Source organism: Mus caroli, unplaced genomic scaffold, assembly GCF_978045245.1.
Source record: "Mus caroli unplaced genomic scaffold, Mus_caroli_1 scaffold_1, whole genome shotgun sequence".
NCBI lineage: Eukaryota > Metazoa > Chordata > Mammalia > Rodentia > Muridae > Mus > Mus caroli.
Genome location: NW_028227256.1, coordinates 93,927,632 through 93,951,684, shown reverse-complemented (window position 1 = coordinate 93,951,684; position 24,053 = coordinate 93,927,632). Strand labels below are relative to the sequence as shown.

General features: G+C 37.6%; 1 protein-coding gene across 4 annotated transcripts in view; it reads right to left on the bottom strand.

Moving 5' to 3' along the window:
* The window catches only part of LOC110297693 (solute carrier organic anion transporter family member 6C1-like), a 113,519-nt gene that overhangs the window by 72,343 nt on the left and 17,123 nt on the right, over positions 1-24,053 (bottom strand). For all 4 annotated transcript variants that reach the window (XM_021166614.2, XM_021166623.2, XM_021166641.2 and 1 more), the window contains exons 4-6: positions 20,320-20,416; positions 5,610-5,728; positions 1,216-1,325 (exon numbers count right to left, since the gene is read on the bottom strand). In XM_021166614.2, coding sequence (XP_021022273.1) covers positions 1,216-1,325; positions 5,610-5,728; positions 20,320-20,416 — 326 coding nt within the window. The remainder of the gene's footprint in view (positions 1-1,215; positions 1,326-5,609; positions 5,729-20,319; positions 20,417-24,053) is intronic.

The window sequence follows — 24,053 nt, the reverse complement described above, 5'->3', positions numbered from 1 at the left end:
AGCCCAAAACTTAGGATACCCAAGATATAAGATACAATTTGCTAAACGCATGAAACTCAAGAAGAATGAAGACCAAAATGTGGACACTGTGCCCCTTCTTAGAATTGGGAACAAAACACCCATGGAAGGAGTTTCAGAGACAAAGTTTGGAGCTGTGATGAAAGGATGGACCATCTAGAGACTGCCGTATCCAGGGATCCATCCCATAATCAGCTTCTAAACGCAGACACCATTGCATCACTAGCAAGATTTTGCTGAAAGGACCCAAATATAGCTGTCTCTTGTGAGACTATGCAGGGGCCTAGCAAACACAGGAGTGGATGCTCACAGTCAGCTATTGGATGGATCACAGGGCTCCCAATGGAGAAGCTAGAGAAAGTACCCAAGGAGCTAAAGGGATCTGCAACCCTATAGTTGGAACAACATGATGAACTAACCAGTACCCCGGAGCTCTTGTCTCTAGCTGCATATGTATCAGAAGATGGCCTAGTCGGCCATCACTGGAAAGAGAGGCCCATTGGACTTGCAAACTTTATATGCCCCAATATAGGGGAATGCCAGGGCCAAAAGAATGGGAATGGGTGGGTAGGGAAGTGGGGAGCGCTATGGGGGACTTTTGGGATAGCATTGGAAATGTAATTGAGGAAAATATGTAATAAAAAATATTAAAAATTAAAAAAAAAGAAAATGCATGTGAAAATTATAATCTCGCAGAAAGAATGTTATAAATAGAAAAAAAATATTCTAATAGGAATTTCAGAAATTGGGAGGGATTCCAGGTGCATCCCTATGCCTATTGTTACTATGATGGACTTACAGAAACAAAGGATTTTAGTTTAAATATTGTGATATTATTTGTGTGTATGGTAGGCTTTGTGTTGACACACAGATTTTTTCCTATTTATATAATTTTGTTAAATGTCATGCTTATTTATGCAGAGGTAATAAACACTAAATTGTATTAAATCAATTAAAAATAAATAAAAATTACTAGTTGTTCATCATAATCCTCTAACACTACACCTGTCTTTAGCCATATCAAATAAGGAAGCTATTTCTTTCCATTATAAGGAAAATGTGTAATTTATTAATTTTCCTAAAAGATTCAAACCTTTCATGCAAATCTAAATTAAACACTTTGTCATATTCTTAACTCTATAAGAAAATTACACCAGTCAAGTTAACTGGCTTGTTAAATGAAATATTTTACTTTACCCAAGTAGCATGAAGAACACCTTTCAAATTAGGCTCAATTTCCTTATTTTTAAGTCTCCTGTCAACTCTGGAAGGTTCCTTACTTTTCTCAAGTCTTATCTTGTGTGCACCTGTAGGTCACAAGGAAAATAATTGTTACTTATATCAAAGTCAGTGTGAATATATACATCATTCATTTGCACACATTATAATAATCACATTTTTCATGGAATGGCAAGTGAGTTATATTAAGCACAATAAAACTAATGTGTGTTCTAGAAGGCAAATTCTTCAACAACAGTAGTGCTTTGCAAAAACAATTCTTTGATAATGAAAAATTTTCACATTTGCAGGTATCCATTATGTGGCTCTTAACTGCTGAAAATGTGGTATCTATGGCTGAACCAATTCATAATTTAATGGAGAATTCAATAGCCATATTCAATAAATAACATACAATGAAACACCTCAAAAAAGGCCCCTCCAAAATGATTTTTATGTATTACAAATTATTTTTTCCCATTTTTTAATTGGATATTTTCCTTAGTTACATTGCAAATGTTATCCTCTTTCTAGGTTTCCCCTCTAGAACCCCCCACTCCACCCCCACCCCCTGCTTCTATGAGGGTGTTCGCCCACCTACCCACTCACTACCATCTCCCCACCCTCATATTCCCCTATACTGTGGCATCTAGCCTTCTTCACAGGACCTCGGGCCTCTTCTCCCATTGCTGCCAGACAAGGCCATCCTCTGCTACTTATGTGGCTAGAGTCATGAGTCCCTTCATGTTTACTCCTAGGTTGGTGGTTTAGTCCCTGGGAGCTTTTGGGGGGGAGCTGGATATTGTTGTTTTTCCTATGGACTTCAAACCCCTATAGATCCTTCAGTCCTTTTTCTAACTCCTTCATTCAGGACACTGAGCTCAGTCCAATGGTGGGCTGTGAGCATCCACCTCTGTATTTGTCAGGCTCTGGCAAAACCTCTCAGGAGACAGCTATATCAGGCACCTGTCAGCATACACTTCTGGCACCCATAATAGTGTCTGTGTTTGGTGACTGTAAATGGGGTGGATTTCCCTGTGGGGCAGTCTCAGGATGGCCTTTCCTTCAGTCTCTGCTCCACACTTTGACTCTGTATTTGCTCATGTGAGTATTTTGTGCCCCCTTCTAAGAAGGACTGAAGCACCCACACTTTAGTCTTTCTTCTTCTTGAGCTTCATGTGGTCTGTGAATTGTTTCTTGGGTAATCTGAGTTTTTGGATTAATATCTACTTATCTGTGAGTGGACACCATATGAGTTCTTTTGTGAATGGGTTACCTCATTCAGGATAATATTTTCTAGTTCCTTCCATTTGTTTAAGAATTTCGTTTTCTGTATCCATTCCTCTGTTGAAGGATATCTGGATTGTGTCCAGCTTCTGGCTATTATAACTTGGGCTTCTATGAACATAATGGTGCTGCACGTGTCCTTGTTATATGTTGGAACAATTTTTGGATATATTCCTAGGAGTGGAGAGACTGGGTCCTAAGGTAATATTATGTCTAATTTTCTGAGGAACCACCAGACTCATTACCAGAGTGGTTGTACCAGCTTGCAATCCCACCAACAATGGAGGAGTGTTCGTCTTTCTCCACATCCCACCAGCATCTGCTGTCACCTGAGGTTTTGATTTAGTCATTCTGCCTTGTATGACGTGGAATCTCAGGGTTGTTTTGATTTGCATTTCCCTGATAACTAAGGATGTTGAACATTTCTTTAGGTGCTTCTTGGCCATCAATATTCCTCAGTTGAAAATTATTTGTTGAGCTCTGTGCCCATTTTCTTTTTTTATATGTTCAGTGGTTTTATTACAGTTAACAAAATTATATTATGAAAGATACAAAAGATTATTATGATGATGATGATTATTATTATTATTTATTTTTCAAGTGGTTTGCCATCTTTTACTGTTATGGCTTTAAATTTTCTTTCTACCCAAGAGGTGTAAAAATTGTTTAGTCCTTGCCTTAATAAAATTTAAAATATTTACAAACTCAAAATACATGCTTTCATAACTGAAATTTTCACCTGAGAATTCACTGTAACATCGCCATTATATGTCCCAACACAGCTATTGGGTATTTGTAAGTTTAGACTTCAATTTATCATAAAATTATATGAATTCTCTGGTTTACAATGTGTAAAATCTTATACAAGCCAATGGATTTCCTACCTCACTGTACACTCAACTATCTGCCATTGGTTCTTGTGTGTGTACATATGTCAAATCTTTTGCTTTAAATGTAAATATTTACTTTGAAAAGTTATTTACCTTTTTATGATAAAGCCTAGTTCTCACCTCAGTTTAAAGGTATTTTCTAAGACACTTGGTTTAAATTTCCATTTATGAACAGTTTAGCATTAAAGGTTAATTTTAATGTTATCTGGTAATTATACTTTTCTTAAAAATTTAGAATTACTTTTAAAACTCAAAGTATTTGATTTCATAACTGTTTTTTCAGTATGAAGAGTATATATCATCATATTATTTCCTTATTTGTTCCTTTCTCTATTGCTCTCCCACATGTCATGACCACCCACCCCCATTGATTCCTCTCCCTGTAAGTCTCACATTCTGCTCATGTATTATCTGTATGTCACTGCTGTCTATACCACTTCCCTTATGCTCTCTTCAGACCCTCACTCCATCACTTCTCTAGTTGTCACACCCACAATACACCTGCACAATGCACACACATATACACACATACTACTCACAGGCATGTGTAGATACATGAATATTTTATATGTATATCCTACTTATGGAAGAAAAAATATTTGATATTAGACTTTCTGAGTTTCAGTGGTTGGATTTAACATAAGAATTCCCGATTCTCTTATGATGTTATTTTTTCTTTACAGCTGAATAAAATTCCTCTGTGCATAGATACTATGCTCTCTTTATCATATTAAACTGTTTACAAATATCTAGATTAGTTCCATCTTCTATCGATTGTAAATAATGAGGAAATATTCACAGCTACTCAGGCATACCTATGGGAGAGTCATTTAATTAGGTAACATCATACTTTTATTTTCAGTTTTTGGAAAAGATTTCTAATCATTTCTAAATTTGTATGTTAGAAAATATGTGCACATGAACAATTTCCTGTGTAGCCCACAGGTCCAGGTAGTTGTGACAAACTCAGGTCCTCTGCAAGAGTTGTGTGCATTCTCAGCAGCTAAAACATCTCTCCAGCCCCAGATGTTCTGAAGTTTTTTGGGGAGAAACCTCCAGAGTAACTTTAGAAGTTTATATTGCCACCAGCATTGAGTAAAGGTTTTTCTTTCCCCATGTTCTCATGAGCATTAATTCTCTTGAGTACAGATTCTCTGACCACAATGAAATAGAATTTTAATGCAGGATAAATTTGCATTTCCATAATGGGAAAAGATACCAAATGTTCTTCAAATATTCATTGTCTATTTGTATTTCTTTAAAAACTGATTATTTAGCTAGATGTTGTTGGCACACACCTTAAATCCCTGCAATTAGAAGGGAGAGACACATGAATCTTTGATTTCAAGGACAGCATGATCTAGGGAGTGAGTTCCAATATAGCCAGAGCTATATACTACATCCTTGGTAAAAAAAATGAGCTCCAACATAGGCTGTGTTAGTAATGAGGTTTCCTTTACAGAATTGTTTCAGCTGTTTCTCAAATGTTTGTGTATATTATACTTTCATCCTTCATTTTTATTTGTTTAAGAACTCAACCTGAACATTCACTGACCCCTTTTCTTCTTTCCTTGCTTGCTCTTGGCTTCTTTATTAGCAAGTCCATTCCTTCACTGGCATTAGAGCTTCTTTGTAATTTCATTATATATTGTAGAGTGGCTGAGGCATCTAGCCTCATTGTGTGAGAAACTACTGACCAGGATTTCAGGGACAGACATGGTGGATTAGATGCACCAGAACTTGTAAGACATCCTAATGAAATATTATATATATATGTGTATATATATATATATATATATATATGAATAATACACACACAGATATGGATAGTACAGATTCATTCAGTATGGTCTATTATAATAGACTAACAATGTGACTAACAATGGCTAAATAGATTTGAGTATACTTTTATATTTAAAAGCATCTATGCACTTCAAATAAAATGAGATAACAAAAAGAAATAATGAGTAACACAAATAAATACAAATAAAAATATAGCTCATAAATATAATATTTGGATATGATCCTGCTTGATTTAATAAAAACAACAACAAAACACTGATAATATTCCTTTGTCACAGAGCAATGCCAGGGGAGTATGCTTATACTCATTTTGAAATTAGTTAATCTGTGCTTTGAGAATGGGAGCAGAGGGTAAAAAATACTGAGACTAATTATATTTCTTTTTATACTCACCGGGTAAATTAGATGGAAAACAGAACAGTGGTAAAGTTGTAAAAAATGGGATTGAACCAACAAAAATAAAAGATTTCCACCAACCACTCTGCAATATTCGAAACCTTTGAACATGTCCACTTGTACAAAGAAATAGAGAAAATTTCAGTTAGGAGCTTTAATTAAAAAAATCATAATTTGTTGCTAGAATTTTCTGTTTATCTATATTTACTTGTAATTTGTCACTATCAATTGGGGGCTTTGCTGACAAGAGCCAGTTGTCAGCATTCACTGCCACTGTTTTGTTTTTTCTCCCATCATAGCCTTATTTACCCACTTCCCTTTTCAGTATCATGACTCAGGCAGCAGAAGGTCCGACTTGTTCCTATTTAAAAACTTTCTCCCTTTAATCTGTGCCTCTGGAAAACCAAGACTTGTTTCTTTTTCTGGCTTCTTTAATTTTTCACCTGACCTCTGTAGCAAGAAACCTGGCTCCTTAGTTTGAACTGCTTTTCTTGTTGATGGCATCTGACCCTTGAGGACACATGACACCAGCAATCCCTCCCTTCAGGTCCCTTGTGCTAAGTGTATTTGCTACTTCTGCATTCTTTCCAGTTTTCCTTTAGGACTCATTTGAATTCTACTTAAGGTTAATTTTGCTATTCACAAAGCTTAGTAGGTGGCAAGGTAGGGAGGGGATATGAAATACCCTGTGCTGGGGTTTGCTAAATTTTTGTCTCACAGAGTGCCTATGAGCTATCTGTATCTCTTCTCTTTAATCAATGTTGAGCCCAGTAGAATAATTTTCAAACTTACCAAGAGTTGTTTGTTTTTATGTATATATGTATGTTTGTTTATTTTAATCATTTAGGGATAAGATTTACAGAAGTCAGTGAATATTTTATTAATGATATTTTCAAATCCACACCATGGGAAATCTTAGCTGGGAGATAGAGAGATGACCCAGCAGAGATTATGATCACTGGATGTACTTGCAGGGAACAGGGTTTGGTTTCTTGTAACCACATGGTAGCAAACAGTCATCTGTAGGTTTCAAAGGATTCAATGCTCTACCACTTCACACACATCATGCAGACACACATATGCTGCAAAACCACTCCCACACATAAAATACAACTGAATACACCTTTATTATGAAGTAAACTCTTCACTAACAATCATTGTAGGAAAGATGCTCACTTGTGCCCCAGCTTGTTCTGGGGGAGCTCTTCTCCTACAACATTTGAAGAGTTTCTTACACTTCCTCTCATCAAATGTGGACGTGTTCACAGTGGTATTCACTGGTGAGGCAATGCCTCTTCATTTGGGGGTGTTATTGGGGAATATAGATATCCACCCCCAGTCATGTATGATCCCAATCTTTGTTTTCAATAACTGATTGTCATATGTTAATATGTAGCATCCATAGGAGCTAGACATTTCCCTCTTTTTATTATCTGTTTATTGTTGTTTATTTATTGTGGTCCTTTTGATTAAACCCAGTGCCTTCTGCATGTCAAGCAGGATCTCTGTAATTAAAAACTCCCTACCTTAATTTGAAAGACTTCGAGGTCACTCTAAGCTGAACAGGCTCATCTTAATCCCCCAAACCCTTGAGAATACATAGATCACATAGATCCCTGTTGTTTGTAATATCCACAAGTTTTACATTTCCTGGTACTGTGAATCTATGTATATGTTTTAATAACATATTACATGTGACACATACTATGTGTATTTGTTCTCTTAAAGAACTGGGGCCTCAACTAAATGCAAAACCTTTAACTATTAAAGCTAAGCAACAATTTTGACAGGGTGATCATATGTACCAGCTGTATGTTGAAATCAAAGTATTTCCTTCATGGTAGAAATAAGCAGTTTGAAAACTAAAAAATTATGATTCTACTATACAACATTCAGCAAATTGTTTGAAAGCCCCATATACTAGTTTTAAAATACATATTGAGTAAAATCTATATCAAACATTTTGGAAAATGTTTAAAGGACTAGAGAAACAGCATAGCATGCTGCTTTCTTTCATGGAATAGTAATAATGCTTCCCAATTTGACTCTTAAGTTTAGTTGAAATCTAAGTGCTATGCTTGTTATCAGAATGCTGGATTTACCAGGAAGAATATGTGTTTACTTTAAATAATTATTGGATTCTTAAAATGTTTTAAATATATTTAATTGATATATATGAGTGTTTTTCCTGCATGTATGTAGTGCATTATAAGCAGAGTTCAGAAGAGACTGTCACATACACCCTGGACTAGTGGTTACAGATGGTTGTGAGCCACCAAGTAAGTGCTGGGATCACCAGGTCCTCTGAAAGAACAAGTGGTGATAACTGCTCACCTATCTCTTCAGCTTCAAAGTGTTTTTGTGTGTGTATGTGGTGGGGGTATGCTTAACGACAAGTGTTAAACCATCCACAAAAATTCAAATACTAAAAAAAAATGAAGTTTTAATACTGAAATAAAGAAAATATATCATGTAATATGAAAGAAGGACAATTTTTAACTATGAGGGTGTTTAAATACAAAATTCTTTGTTGTCAATAATTTTTAGTAAGTGCATAAATATATAAAAGAGCAAAGAATTCATAATTATCTCAATGCTTATTAAAAGTTTTAGATCAACAGTGTCAACTAAGCAAGACCACTTGGAGCTGCCAGAAACTAAGGTACCAATCCAGGAGCATACATGCCCTCTTCCCTGGCCCAGGCAAATATGCAGCAGAGCACTGCCTTTCTGGCTTCAGGGGGAGAGGATGTGCCTAATCCTGTAGAGACTTGATGTCCAGGAAAGGGAGGTGCTGCGGAGGTGTGAAGTGGAGGTGTGTGGCAAGCACCCTCTCAGAGGTAAAGGGATGTGGGGTAGGGAGATAGGAACTCTGGGAGGAGGAACCAGGAAGGGGGCAATGTTTGGAATGTAAATAAATAGTTTAATAAAAAGATATTATGGAAAAATTCAACCACTCTTCTAGTTAAATCTCAAAGAAAGTATCAGAAGAGCCATGTACCCTCAAGTATAATAGGGGTCGTAAGCCATGGCTACAGGAAGGCCTGATCTAAACAAGGGCAATCTGAAAGCCTTTCCTCTGCAGTTAAGAATGGAAAATGAGTGTCAATTCTGCACATATACTCAAGAGAGCTCTTCTGTCTTAACCCAAGTAGCTGGATGAGGAAAAGAAATAGAAAAATTATACATAGGAAGAAGGGAAACTAATTTATTTAAAGATGATAAGATTCGATGCTTAATACGCCCTGGAGACTCACTGAGATATCTTGAGATATTATTATTCTAAATGCCTTTGGCAGGGTAGTATGATAGAGAATTGGCACATAAAAATTAATTAATTCTTTAAGTTGAAAATCTTCATTCTCATCTATTTCTATTGCATATGCCAGCAAAATTTTGCTGAAAGGACCCTGATATAGATATCTCTTGTGAGGCTATGCCAGTGCCTGGCAAATACAGAAGTAGATGCTCACAGTCATCTATTGGATGGAACAGAGGGCCCCTAATGGAGGAGCTAGAAAAAGTACCCAAAGAGCTGAAGGGGTCTGCAATCCTATAGGTGGAACAACAATATGAACCAACCAGTACCCCCCGGAGCTCGTGTCTCTAGCTGCATATGTAGCAGAAGATGGCCTAGTCAGCCATCACTGGGAAGAGAGGCCCTTTGGTCTTGCAAACTTTATATGCCCCAGTACAGGGGAATACTAGGGCCAAGAAGTGGGAGTGGGTGAGTAGGGGAGCAGGGCAGGGGGAGGGTATAGGGGACTTTTGGGATAGCATTTGGAATGTAAATGAAGAAAATATCTAATAAAAAATTGAAAAAAAAATAAATGACTTTCCTAGAACCAATAATGAGCATACTTGAAAACAAAAAAACAAAACAAAACAAAAGAAAAACAGAAAACACCTACATTAACAGATGAACCAAGACAAAATATGAACCTAGGGGAAAACTTATAAAAGTAAAAGTGTACTTTTTTGACCATCCTCAGTAGGTCAAGTACACACAACACTAGGAAAACTGTCAAGATCTAGAGAAGAAATGAAGGAGAATAATAAACGATGGAATGTCCTCCATGTTCATGAGTTAGGAGAATATTGTGAAAACAGACATATTCTTTCATTCTTTAAACAGTTTTACAGTCCAGACTTTATCTTCCTCCTGGTCCACCCTCCAACTATTCTAAATCTTACACCCCCAACCACCATCTCTAAGAGCAAGTCCCCACCTCACCCCTGCACAAGACCTTTCCACTGCATTGGGCCTCAATTTCTTGAGGGTTAGGTGCACCTTCTCTGACTGAGTCCAGACCTGACAGTCCTCTGCTGCATATGTGATAAGTGACTCATATCACCAAGTGCGTTTTGCCTGCATGATGGCTCAGTGAAAGATCCTGGATGTCCAGGTTAGTTGAGAGTGCTTACTATACGGTAGTCTTCCTCCTCAGCTTCTTTCAGCTTTTCCTTATTCAACCATTGGTAGGGTGCAACTATCTGCATCTCACTTTCAGCTACTTCTTGGGCCTTGCAAAGGACAGTATGATAGGTCCCTGCTTGTAAACAAACCATAGCATCAGTAATAGTGTCAGGCCTTGAGGCCTCCCTTTGAGCTGGACCTCACTTTGAGCCTGTCAGTGGACATTCTTTTCCTCAGGCTCTTCTCTATTCTTGTTCCTACAGTTCTTTCAGACAGAAACAATTCTTGGTCCGAGTTTTTGACAGTGGGAGTGCAACCCTATCCATGCACTTCATGCCCTGTGTTTTCATTAGAGGTGTACTCTACAAGTTCCTTCTCTCCACTGTAGGGCATTTCATTTAAGCTCCCTCCATTTGAGTCTTGAGTCTCTCACCTCCCAGGTCTCTGGTATATTTTAGAGGGTCCCCCCTCCCACCTCCTACCCCTGCCCCCAGAGGTTGCCTTTTTAGATTATTCATGCTTGCCCTCAGGGTTTCAATCCTGTTTTCCCTCACTCCCAATACATGATTATGTTTGCCTCTTCCCCTCTCTGTCACCTTTCCCATCTAGGTCACTCCATCCTACCCTGTCCTCCTGTGATTGTGTTGTTTTTCCTTTCAAGTGGTTTTGAGGTGTCCTCACTTGGGCCCTTCAGCTTGTTAGCATTCTTGAGTTGTGTGGATTGTATTCTTGGAATTCTGTACTTTTTTTTTTTTTTGCTAATATCCATTCATTGGTGAGTACATATTGTGCATCTTTTGTGTCTGCATTACCTCACCCAGGAAGATATTTTCTAGTTCCATTCATTTGCACAGAAACCTCATGTTGTCCTCATTTTTAATAACTGTGTAGTATTCCATTGTGCACATGAACTACATTTTCTGTATCCATTCTTCTGTTGAGGGATATCTGGGTTGTTTCCAGCTTCTGACTATCACAATCAGACCTCTATCAGTGTAGTAGATCACTTGCCTCTGTGACATCATGGGTCATCTTTTGGATATGTGCCCAGGTATGTGGTAGAGTGGTTCTTCAGGTAGTTCTATTTCCAGTTTTCTGAGGAACCTCCAGTTTGATTACCAGACTGGTTTTACCAGTTTTCAATCCTACTACATCCTTGCCAACATGTGCTGTCACCTGTGGTTTTGATCTTAGCCATTCTGATTGATGTAAGGAGGAATTCCAGGGTCATTTTGATTTGCATTTCTCAGAAGACTGAGGACTTTTAAACATTGCTTTCAGTGCTTTTTAGACATTCAAGGTTTTTCTGTTGTGAATTTTTTGTTTAGCTTTGTATGTCATTTTATGATTGGGTTGTTTGGTTTCTTGGTGGTTAGCTTCTTGAGTTCTTTATATAACTTGGATATTAACCCTGTATTGGATGTGGGGTTAGTGAAGACTTTTCCCCAATTTGTAGGTTGTTGATTTGTCCTATTGTCTATATCCTCTGCCTTACAGAAGCTTTCCAGTTTCATGATGTCCCATTTATCATTTTTTATTTATCTTAGAGCCTGATCCATTGGAGTCCGGTTTAGGAAATTTCCCCAATGCCAATGATTTCAAGGCTCTTTCCCACTTACTCTTCTACTAGATTCAGTGTACCTGCTTTTTTTTTTTTAAATTAGGTAATTTCCTCAATTACATTTCCAATGCTATCCAAAAAGTCCCCAATACACTCCCCCCCCCTAGTCCCCCACCCACCCACCCCCACCCCTTGGCCCTGGCATTCCCCTGTACTGGGGCATATAAAGTTGGCAAATCCAATGGGCCTCTCTTTCCAGTGATAGCCTACTAGGCTATCTTTTGATACAAATGCAGCTAGAGACAAGAGCTCTGGGGTACTGGTTAGTTCATAATAATAATCCACCTATGGGGTTGCAGTTCCCTTTAGCTCCTTGGGTACTTTCTCTAGCTCCTCCATTGGGGGCCCTGTGATCCATCCAATAGCTGACTGTGAGCATCCACTTCTGTGTTTGCTAGGCCCCGGCATTGTCTCACAAGAGACAGCTATATCAGGGTCCTTTCAGCAAAATCTTGCTAGTGTATGCAATGGTGTCAGTGTTTGGAAACTGATTATGGGATGGATCCCTGGATATGGCAGTCTTTAGATGGTCCATCCTTTCTTTACAGCTCCAAACTTTATCTCTGTAACTCTTTCCATGGGTGTTTTGTTCCCAATTCCAAGAAGGGGCACAGTGTCCACACTTTGGTCTTTGTTCTTCTTGAGTTTCATGCGTTTAACAAATTGTATCTTATATCTTGGGTATCCTAAGTTTTTGGGCTAATATCCACTTATCAGTGAGTACATATTGTGTGAGTTCCTTTGTGAATATGTTACCTCACTCAGAATGATGCCCTCCAGATCCATCCATTTGCCTAGGAATTTCATAAATTCATTCCTTTTAATAGCTGAGTAGTACTCCATTGTGTAAATGTACCACATTTTCTGTATCCATTCCTCTGTTGAGGGGCATCTGGGTTCTTTCCAGCTTCTGGCTATTATAAATAAGGCTGCTATGAACATAGTGGAGCATGTGTCCTTCTTACCGGTTGGAACATCTTCTGGATATATGCCCAGGAGAGGTATTGCTGGATCCTCTGGTAGTATTATGTCCAATTTTCTGAGGAACCGCCACTCTGATTTCCAGAGTGGTTGTACCAGCTTGCAATCCCACCAACAATGAAGGAGTGTTCCTCTTTCTCCACATCCTCGCCAGCATCTGCTGTCACCTGAATTTTTGATTAGCCATTCTGACTGGTGTGAGGTGGAATCTCAGGATTGTTTTGATTTGCATTTCCCTGATGATTAAGGATGTTGAACATTTTTTCAGGTGCTTCTCTGCCATTCGGTATTCCTCAGGTGAGAATTCTTTGTTCAGTTCTGAGCCCCATTTTTTAACGGGGTTATTTGATTTTCTGGAGTCCACCTTCTTGAGTTCCTTATATATAATGGATATTAGTCCCCTATCTGATTTAGGATAGGTAAAGATCCTTTCCCAATCTGTTGGTGGTCTTTTTGTCTTATTGACGGTGTCTTTTGCCTTGCAGAAGCTTTGCAACTTTATGAGGTCCCATTTATCGATTCTCGATCTTACAGCGCAAGCCTTTGCTGTTCTATTCAGGAATTTTTCCCCTGTACCCATATCTTCGAGGCTTTTCCCTACTTTCTCCTCTATAAGTTTCAGTGTCTCTGGTTTTATGTGGAAGTGTACCTGCTTTTATGTTGAGGTTCTTGATCCACTTGGACTAGAGCTTTGTGAAAAGTGACATATAGTGAAAGATGGGTATATTTTCATTTTTCTACATTCTGATAGCCATTTATTGAAAATGCATTCTTTTTCCATTGAATATTTTTGGTTTCTTTATCAAAGATCAAGTGTCCATAAGTGTGTGGTTTTATTTATGGGTCTTTAATTCTATTCCATTGATCAATGTGTCTATTTCTGTATCAATTCCCTGCAGTTTTTATCACTATTGCTCTGTAGTATCACTTGAAGTAAGGGATGGTGATTCCTCCAAAAGTTCTTTTATTGTAAACAGACATATTACTGAATCATTTCTAAAAATATAATTCAATACTTAGCAAATGCTGATGACATTATTTACAGAGTTAGAAGAAATATCCTAATATTCAAATGGAGACACAAAGTCTCTAAACTTCCAGAGGCTGAGGAAACACAATGCTGGATATTTTGATACTGAATCTTAAGTGGACTACAGACTCAGAGTGCCTAATATTGCATGGTATTTGTGATAGAGATGGTAACAAACAAAAGCTGCACTGCAGACTTCTAATTATAAATGAGGGGTGAAAAATCACAGGCTGGAATATAGAGAGCTGTGGGGTAATGGGCTATGCACAGACAGTCTGGTCTCCAGTTGAGCTGAGGTCTTGAATCCCAAGGGACCTGGTGGGTGGTAGTTTCCACCTACATGAGACAGAAGGCATTCGATCATGTCTCCTGGACTCCTGGATCCTGTTGAAGTCTAAGTTACCACTCCCACAGCCCCCACAGGAGAGACATATGGCTATAGGTCATGTAGACAATGTCCTAAGCTTCTGGCCTTCTGGCTAGACTCCTTCACACAGTTACCTAGTAACAGCAAGATAAGAAGCTCATTATAAGAGGGGCTGTTTGGCCCCTCCTTGCTCTCTAAGCTTTTACCTTTCTCGCTTAAGTTTTCAACTTTCTTATTCTCTACCTCTATTTCTACATTTCCCTTCCCCCTTCTCTTCACGTAGCCATGGCCAGCCTCTCTCTCTCTTTCTACCTTTCCTCTTTTCCCTTACCCTCTCTTCCCTTTCTTCTGTGGCCAAGTGCCACCCCAAAGCCCTTGTTCAGTTCTCAACTCCTCTACTCTGTTCTCAGCTCCTTTACCATATCCAGCATGGGATGCCAGAGACTGAGAACCTGGCACCTGGGGCTGCCCCTTGTCCACCACTCGCTGTATGGTGTCAGTGGCTTAACACAGCCAGACGCCCACCCAGGGTCTCACCAGAGCACAGGAACTCTGGCAGGAGGCAGGTTCTCTTCTACTCCCCTCTTCCCCTACACCCACAGACCCACAGACAGCTTCTATAAGAACTGGTTCTGGGGAAAGTAGATGTCCATATGCAGAAGATGAAAGCAGATCTTTCTCTCTCACCCTAAAGTCAATTAAAATGAATCAAAGGCCTTAATCTAAACCCTGCAAATTTGAATCTAGCAGAGAAAAACTAAACGAAGGGACGCTAGGGCAAAGGTACAAGCAGAGACTTCCATTGCACTGGGTATGTGGGTTCTTCACTCATTTCTTGAGGTTCTTCCTCCACCTTCTTAGGGTATCATTTATATTCCTTTCTTTCTTTCTTTCTTTCTTTCTTTCTTTCTTTCTTTCTTTCTTTCTTTCTTTCTTTCTTTCTTTCTTTTCTTTTCTTTTCTTTCGTCCTTTCTCTCTTTCTCTCTTTCTTTCTTTCTTTCTTTCTTTCTTTCTTTCTTTCTTTCTTTCTCTCTTTCTTTCTTTCTTTTCTTTCGTCCTTTCTCTTCTTTCTTTCTTTCTTTCTTTCTTTCTTTCTTTCTTTCTTTCTTTCTTTCTTTCTTTCTTTCTTTCTTTCTTTCTTTCTTTCTTTCTTTTGTTTTTGTTTTTTTTGGTTTTTGGTTTTTTGAGACATGGTTTCTTTGTATAGCCCTGGATGTCCTGGAACTCACTTTGCAGACCAGGCTGGCCTCGAACTCAGAAATCTACCTGCCTCTGCCTCCCGAGTGCTGGGTTTAAAGGTGTGTGCCACCATGCATTTATATTTCTTACTAATTTTCATTTTCAAAAAGTGACAATGCATCATCAAAGCTTGCTATGCAGTGTTTTTTATTGATGTGATAGTTTAGATATTTGTGTATTGAATACATTTAAGATAGCTATTAACTTTATTGCTAAAATAGCTATTAACTTTATAGCATTTCTTCTATGGAGGTAAGTGCCTGATGCATAAAGTTTATATTATTATATATTACATTATATTGTAGTATAGTATAGTATAGTATAGTATAGTATAGTATAGTATAGTATAGTGTAGTAGTATGTTGGTCCAGATTTATAAAATTACTTTTAGCTATGAGTTTTACATTTTAAAATTTTACTTACTAATCTCAGTTTTAGTAAATTAGTTCATATTTTTTTTAGGATAGGTTTCCTTTTCTTCCAAACAATCTAAAGTAATCTACATCATTTTCAATGAGTGCTACAAAAGCATTTAGGAGTTTATAAGTAACATCAAGTAAGGAGAAAAAAGACCTATGAATTTGAAAGGGAGTGGGAAGAAGTATATGGGAGGGTGTGGAGAGAGGAAAGGAATAGGGAAGTGATGAAAACATGCTCTAATCTCAAAAACTAAAAACATAAAATTTAAATACATTGTCATAGATTTTAAGTTTTCTGCTGAGAAGTAGATTAATACTTTAGTATGGGCTCTTGTTTGTTGTTTTCTTTTAATCCCTTTTGAATACTTAATATCCCTTTTATTTCTGAAAGCAAGATGTATGATTTCCATAGACAGTTAAATGTAACCTGTTGTATGACATTTGATTTTATTGTGTCTGAATAGTTATATAATTTTGATTTTAGCTAATTTTTTTTGGAAAACCTTTTGATATCTTTGACATATTGATGTCTCACATGAATTTAAATAATTTCAATATTTGTTTTTTATCCATGCCCAAATATCTAATTATTTCTCCTCATTATTTTATTATTTTTCTACTATTTATTTTCAAATTGCCTGCTACAAGCTCATTAACTATTTTATGGTATCTAATATGCTATTGATACTTTAATTTCACTTTGTGTAATTTACATATCAGGATACATTTTTGGTTTGGTATACTTTCCCTTTTATAGAAGCATAAAATCATATATCTATACTTGCTTTTAAAGATGCTGTGTGTGTGTGTGTGTGTGTGTGTGTGTGTGTGGTGTATTTGTGTGAGAGTATGTATATAAATAATTGCAGGTGAATAAGAGGCACAGGCAGTTGTAATCAAACCCAGATCTTGTGTAAGAATGGTATGCACTTTTAACTGCTAATACATCTCTTCAGGACATTATTTTTTGGGATTTTTCTCTCGAGGATCCTCCATAATAATGATCCAAGATTATATTGCCACCAGTGGGTAAAGGTCTTTCTATTGCCACATCCTCAAGAGCATCCATTCTCTTAGTTATCACTGTTCTGATCAAGTTGAGATGGAATTTAAAAGCAGGCTCCATTTTCATTTTCTTAATATTAAAAGATGTTGAAAACTTTTCAAATATTTAGTGTGTGCCTGTACTTTTTAAGGAACTGACTATTTGGAATATTAATCTATGTTATAATAGTAAATACTTCTCCATGGCAACTTTTGCTCTTTGACTGATTGTTGTTGACCTAAAAAATATATACTCCTTCATGGGCTTAGAGCCTACTTCTTTAGGAACCAAACAGGTTCTGAAGATCATCTGAGACACTGACCCTCATGGATGGGACAAATGATTTTCCATTCAGAGGCAATTATCAGTGGATGAACAGAACATATACATATATAGATATGTGTATATAATAACTTATATACAATGTGATATGTATAATATACATTATATAATAGATAAGATATAAATGCATATATAATATAATGTATATAACACATAGATATAGCATGGATATAGATATGCAAAGATAGAGATTCATTCTATAAATTCTGTTAATCTAGAGAGCACTGACTAACAGAATAGGTAAATATATTTGAGTATACTTCAATATAAGAGGCAACTGTGCACTTTAAATATGTGTTAGAACAGGTGTGCAGGTCAGAGGACAAACTATTTGAACAAATATTTTAACCAAGAATCCATTCATATTTGTTAATATATGATTAGATTATCATATATCAATTAGATTATCTTATATCAATTAGAATTCTGATTTCAATGAATATTTTGCTCATTGGAACATTCAGATATTAATATAGTAGTCATTTATTCTAACTTGATTTCTTTATAGAGTGCATATCAAAATATACTTTTCAATTTTGCATGCATATGTATGTGTATGATATAGGATTAGGTCAGAGTACAAATTGCAGGAGTTTGTACTTTCTATCAGGTGGGACCTGGTTTCTAATGAAATGTCTTCAGCATTGGTGTCCAGCGCCTCTATGTAATAAGACATCTTGCTGGACTGATTTAATCTTTGTAATATCATTATTTTTGTCATTTGCTTTCCAGAAATTCTAATCAAGATGTTTATTCCTCTGAGTTTGTAGCCTCTTTTGTATACAAAAGCAAGATGGCACACTAGATTCGGCTTTGTCAATGTTCTGTTTTTTATGTAACATAGGTTTTTCAGCAATACAATGGATAAATGGGTGCAAACATTATCAATAAAATACTTGCAAACTGAATACAAGGACATATCCAAAACATATTCTGCCATGATCAGGTAGGCCTAGTCTCAGAGATGCAGATATCATTCCACATACTTAATTCAATAAATATAGCTAAACACATAAACAATGACAAAAATCATAGGATAACTACATTAGATACAGAAGAGCACTTTGAAAAATGAAACACCTTCTTATGATAAAGATCCTAGATATTCTGGAGATATAAGAGACCAACCTCAACATAACACAGGTGATTTACATAAAAAATCAACTAAATGGAAATACACTCAAGAAACTGATACTAAAATTAGAACCAGGAACAAAGGGCTCTTTCCATACTTACTCATTTTAGTACTTGAAACCTAACCTAAAGCAGTAAGACGAGAAGGAGATCAAGGTGATAGAAATATAAAAAGAAGACTAACAAGTAATCTTTATTTTCTGATCATATGGTTTTGTGACTAAAAGACCCTAAACACTCCATGAGGAAATGTGTACAACCAATAAACATTTTCAGCAGAACAGCAGAAAACAAAATCAACAATAACAAAACATTTAGGAGAGTTCCCATATACAAATGACAAATAGGCCAAGAAAGAAATCAATCAAACAGCATATTTCACAATAGCCTCAAAAATACCTTGAGTGAAAAACTATGTAATAAAAACTTAATACATTAAGAAGAACAGAAGATGAGATCAGAAGTAATAATGTAATGGTAATGGACATTCTTTTTTTTATTAATGTATTTTTATACACTCCATATTTCATTCCCCTGCCCCCTGTCCACCCTCTGACTGGTTCACATCCCACACCTCTTCCCCACTCCGTCTGCACCTGGATGTCTATACCTCCCACCCCACCTGACCTCTAAACTCCCTTGGACCTCCAATCACATGAGGGTTAGGTGTATTATCCCTGAATGAACACAGACCCTGCAGTCCTCTGCAGTATGTGTGTTGGGGGCCATATATCAGCTGGTGCATGCTGCTTGTTTGGTGGCCCAGTGTTTGAGGGATCCCAAGAGTCCAGATTAATTAAGACTGCTAGTCCTCCTACAGGGTCCTCCCTCTCCCCAGCTTCCCTCAGTCTTCCTAATTCAACAACAGGGGTAGGCTGCTTCTGTCCATTGACTGGGTACAAATATCTGCATCTGACTCTTCCTGGGTGCTTCCTGGGTCTTCAGGAATGTGGTCATGCTAGGTCCCTTTTTGTGAGTGTTCCATAGCCTGAGACCTTAGGACCTTCCCTTGTGCTAGATCCCAGTTTTTCCCTGTCCCTGGACCTTCTTTTCCTCAGGCTTCTCTCAATTTCCATTCCTGTAATTCTTTCAGATAGGAACAATTATGGACCAGACTTGTGACTGTGGGATGGCAACTCCATTCCTCACTTTTCTTTTTAATTGATATTTTCTTTATTTACATTTCAAATGTTATCACCTTTCATAGTGTCCCCTCAGAAAATCCCCTATCCTCTCCCCCTCCCCCTGCTCCTCAACCCACCCAACTCCTGCTTCCTGACCCAGGCATTCCCCTATACTGGGGAATAGAACCTTCACAGGACCAAGGGCCTCTCCTTCCATTGATGACCGACTAGGCCATCCTCTGATACATATGCAGCTAGAGCCACAAGTCCCTCCGTGTGTTTTCTTTGATTGGTGGTTTAGTCCCAAGGAGCTCTGGGGTTACTGGTTAGTTCATATTGTTCCTCCTATGGGGCTGCAAAACCCTTCATCTCCCTTCTTTATATCCTGTCTTCCTGCTGGAGTTAGGCTCTATAAGTTCCCTCTCCCTACTCGCTGGCATTTCATCTAAGGCTCCTCCCTTTGAGTCCTGAGAGTCTCTCACCTCCCAGGACTCTAGTGCATTTTGGAGGGTCCTTCCAAACTCCTACCTTCAGAGGCTGCCTGCTTCCATTCCTTCTGTTAGCCCTAAGTGCTTCAGTCATTTTCCCTCACCCAATAACAGATCAGGTTTCCCTCCCTCCACTTCCACTGTGCAGATTTGAAAACAATCATTACATTTCTTTTACACTTTTTTGTTAGAAATTTTCTATATTTACATTTCAAATTTCATCCCCTTCTGTGTATCATGCACATCGTTACTGTTGTAGTGCATTGAATGAGTACTGAATGTTTTTAACAACAAAACATAAAAAGCTAATGAACTTTTAAGTAATCATATTAATTATATTTCAAATAGTAAAATACAAATGCACAGTATAATTTTTTGTTTACATATATGTTTGCATATATGATGTTACACATCAACCAGTTTAATACTGTTGCTATGTATTATTCAACAAGTGATCTGTACAACATAAATTAAATAGAATTGTCAATAATATGACTTACACTGCTTGCATAGCTTCTTCCACAGGCAATATAAAACTTTTTACTCCTAGTAGATAACCCAGAAAGTATCCCACTGTTAGTGCAGCATCTGCAATAGCTAGAAAATGAAACACAGAACAAAAATACCTTAACAATTGTACTTGGTCATATAAAATACAAATGAACTATCTGTGATATCTATAATTTTTCATGCTCTTCTCTTGTCAGAGAGAAGATGGATAGGAATACAGTGGAAGAAATAGGAGTGGGTAAAAAATGGGAGAGAGAAAGTTGTATATATTTCTGGAATTTATTCTAATAAGTTTAAATAAAGTGACAAGAAACTCGTGATAAATTCATGCAAGAGTTGATGATATTCTTATAGTTGATGCTAGTCCTGATACTCAGTTGCTACTTCATTGGGAACAGTGAGTCTGCCCTGTTAGGGCTCTACATTGCTTGAGTGAGGACTGTTCTTATAACCAAAGTCATGTATTTTACTCAGTACTTAGTGGTTGTGAATATTAATTTTACCTAAAACAATGTCAGAGATCCATCTAACTACTGACTGAAAGTACAACTGGGTGGCATAGCCTTTTATCTAATCAGGTATAAGATAATCATATAATTATTTATTAACATAATTTTGTTATTTAATCTATATTTAATATAGCATAAATATATTTATATTCAATGTGAACATAAATTAATTGTATTTCCTTTAGTATATCACTACAGATATTATCAAAGTAAATATAAAGTACATTATATATTTATAAATCTTATCCAACCAATGACCTAATCATCTGACTCTGTACCTATACAATGAAGTTTCATCACTAAGGCTCTATAGTACAGCTTGAAGTCAGGGGTGGTGATTCCCCTAGAAGTTCTTTTATTGTTGAGAATGGTTTTCACTATACTGGGATTTTTGTTATTTCAGATGAATTTCAGAATTGCTCTTTTTATCTCTGTCAAGAATTGAGTTGGTATTTTGATGGGGACTGTGTTAAATCTGTATATTGCTTTTGGTAAGATGGGCATTTTTTCTTTGTTAATTCTGCAGAACAAAAAACATGGGATTTTTTACATCATCTGAGGTCTTCTTTGATTTTACTCTTCAGAGACTTGAAGTTTTGTCATACAAATCTTTCACTTGCTTGGTAAGAGTCACACCAAAATATTTTATATTATTTCTGACTATTGTGACCAAAAAATAAACCCACACACCTATGGTCACTTGATTTTTGATCAAGAAAACAAACCATCCAGTGATTAAAAGACAGTATTCTCAACAAATGGTGCTGGATCAACTGTTGGTCAGCATGTAGAAGAATGCAAATTTATCTATTCTTAGGTCCTTGTACAAGTTCAAATCCAAATGGGTCAAGAATCTCCACATAAAACCAGATATGCTGAATCTAATAGAACAGAAAGCAGAAAAGAGCCTCCAAATAATTGGCACAGAGGAAACTTTCCTGAGCAGAACACCAATGACTCATGCTCTAATATCAACAATTGACAAATGGGACCTCATAAAATTGAAAAGCTTCTGTAAGGCAAAGGTCACTGTAAATAGGACAAATTTACAGCAACCCACAGATTAGGAAAAGATCTCTACCAAACCTCCATCTGAGAGAAGGCTAATATCCACATTATACAAAGAACTCAAGAAGTTAGACCTGAGAGAACAAAATAACCCTATTAAAAATGGAGTACATAGATAAACAAACAAACAAACAAAAAATCTCAATAAAGGAATCTCAAATGGCTGAGAGGAAGAAGGAAGACCAAAGTGAAGATGCTTCAGAACAAAATACTCAAGGTAGTTAGAGGGTGAGAGGGACTTGAAAAACAGAGAGGATGGGGAGGGAATAAAAAGGGGGCAGACCAGGTATGGAAAAAGACAGAGGAGAAGTATAGAGGGTCAGGAAATTGAACAGAGGTATGTAGCAATGGGGAATGGGGAAGTGGTGGTAGTCACCATTTAGTCCAGGAAACCAAGAAAGCAAGAGGCTCCCAGGATACCATGGGGATGACATTACCCAACAAAGGGGAGAGAGAACCTGTAGAGATGATATCCAAAGTTTAGGCATGAGCCCCAAGGGAGCAATAGCACCATCTCAAAAATTTTAACCCAGAATTGCTCCTGTCTAAAGGAAATACATGGACAAAAAGTGTAGCAGAGTCTAAAAGAAAGGCTATCTAGAGTCTGCCCCACCTGCAGATCTAACCCATATATAGCCACCAAACTCAGACTCGATTGCTGATGCCAAGAAGTGCCTGCTGACAGGAGCCTAATATAGCTGACTACTGAGAGGCTCTGCAATTTCTTTACCAATATAGATGGAGATTCTTGCAGCCAACCATTGGAGTGAGCATGGAGACACCAATGGAGGAACTAGGTGAGGACTGTAGGAACTGAAGGGGTTTGCAACTCCATAGGAATAACAATATTAACCAAACAGGTCCCCAACCCCAACCCTGGAGATCCCAGGGACTAAACCACCAATCAAAAATTACACATGGTAAGCGTTTGCTGAAAGGACCCTGAGATAGCTGTCTCTTGTAAGACTATGCCGGGGCCTAGCAAACACATAAGTGGATGCTCACAGTCAGATATTGGATGGATCACAGGGTCCCCAATGGAGGAGCTAGAGAAAGTATCCAAGGAGCTAAAGAGATCTGCAACCCTGTAGGTGCAACAACATTATGAACTAACCAGTACCCCGGAGCTCTTGACTCTAGCTGCATATGTATCAAAAGATGGCCTAGTCGGCCATCACTGGAAAGAGAGGCCCATTGGACCTGCAAACTTTATATGCCCCAGTACAGGGGAATGCCAGGGCCAAAAAATGGGAATGGGTGGGTAGGGAAGTGGGAGGGAGGGTATGGGGGACTTTTGGGATAGCATTGGAAATGTAATTGAGGAAAATATGTAATAAAAAAATTACACATGGAGGGACCCATGGCTCCAGATACACATGTAGTTGGCCTTATCTGGCATCGATAGGAGGACAGGCCTTGTTCCTGTGAAGCATCGATGCCCCAGTGTAGTGGAATGCTAGGCCAGTGAAGCAGGAGTCTGTGGGTGGATGGGGGACATCCTCATAGAAGCAAGGGTAGGGGGATAGGATAGGGGTTATGTTGAGGAGAAATCTGGAAAGGGGATAACATTTGAAATGTAAATAAATAAAATATGCATTAAAATAATTTATTATTAAAAAAAGAAATGTTCAATTTCCTTAGTTATCAGGGAAATGCAAATCAAAAGTACTCTGTGATTCCACCTCATACCCATCAGAATTGTTAAGATAAAAATAAGTAGGTGGCAGAAGATGCTAGAGAGGATGTGGAGAACAAGGAAAATGCCTCCATTGCTAGTGGGACTAAAAGCTTGTAAAATCACTTTGGAAATCAATGTGGCAGTTCCTGAGAAAACTGGAAATAGTTCTACCTGAAGACTCAGCTATACAACTACTGGACATATACCAAAATGATGTTCCAACAGATAACAAGGACACATGCCCTACTATGTTCACAGCAGCCTTATTTATCATAGCCGAAAGCTGGAAAGAACACAGATGTCCCTCAACAGAGTAGATAAAAGGAAATGTGGTACATTTATACAATGGAGTACTACACTTTGCTATTAAAAGCAATGACTTCATGAAATTCTTCAGGAAAATGGATGGAACTAGAAAATATCATACTTAGTGAGGTAACCAGACACACACACAAAAATCACACCTGCA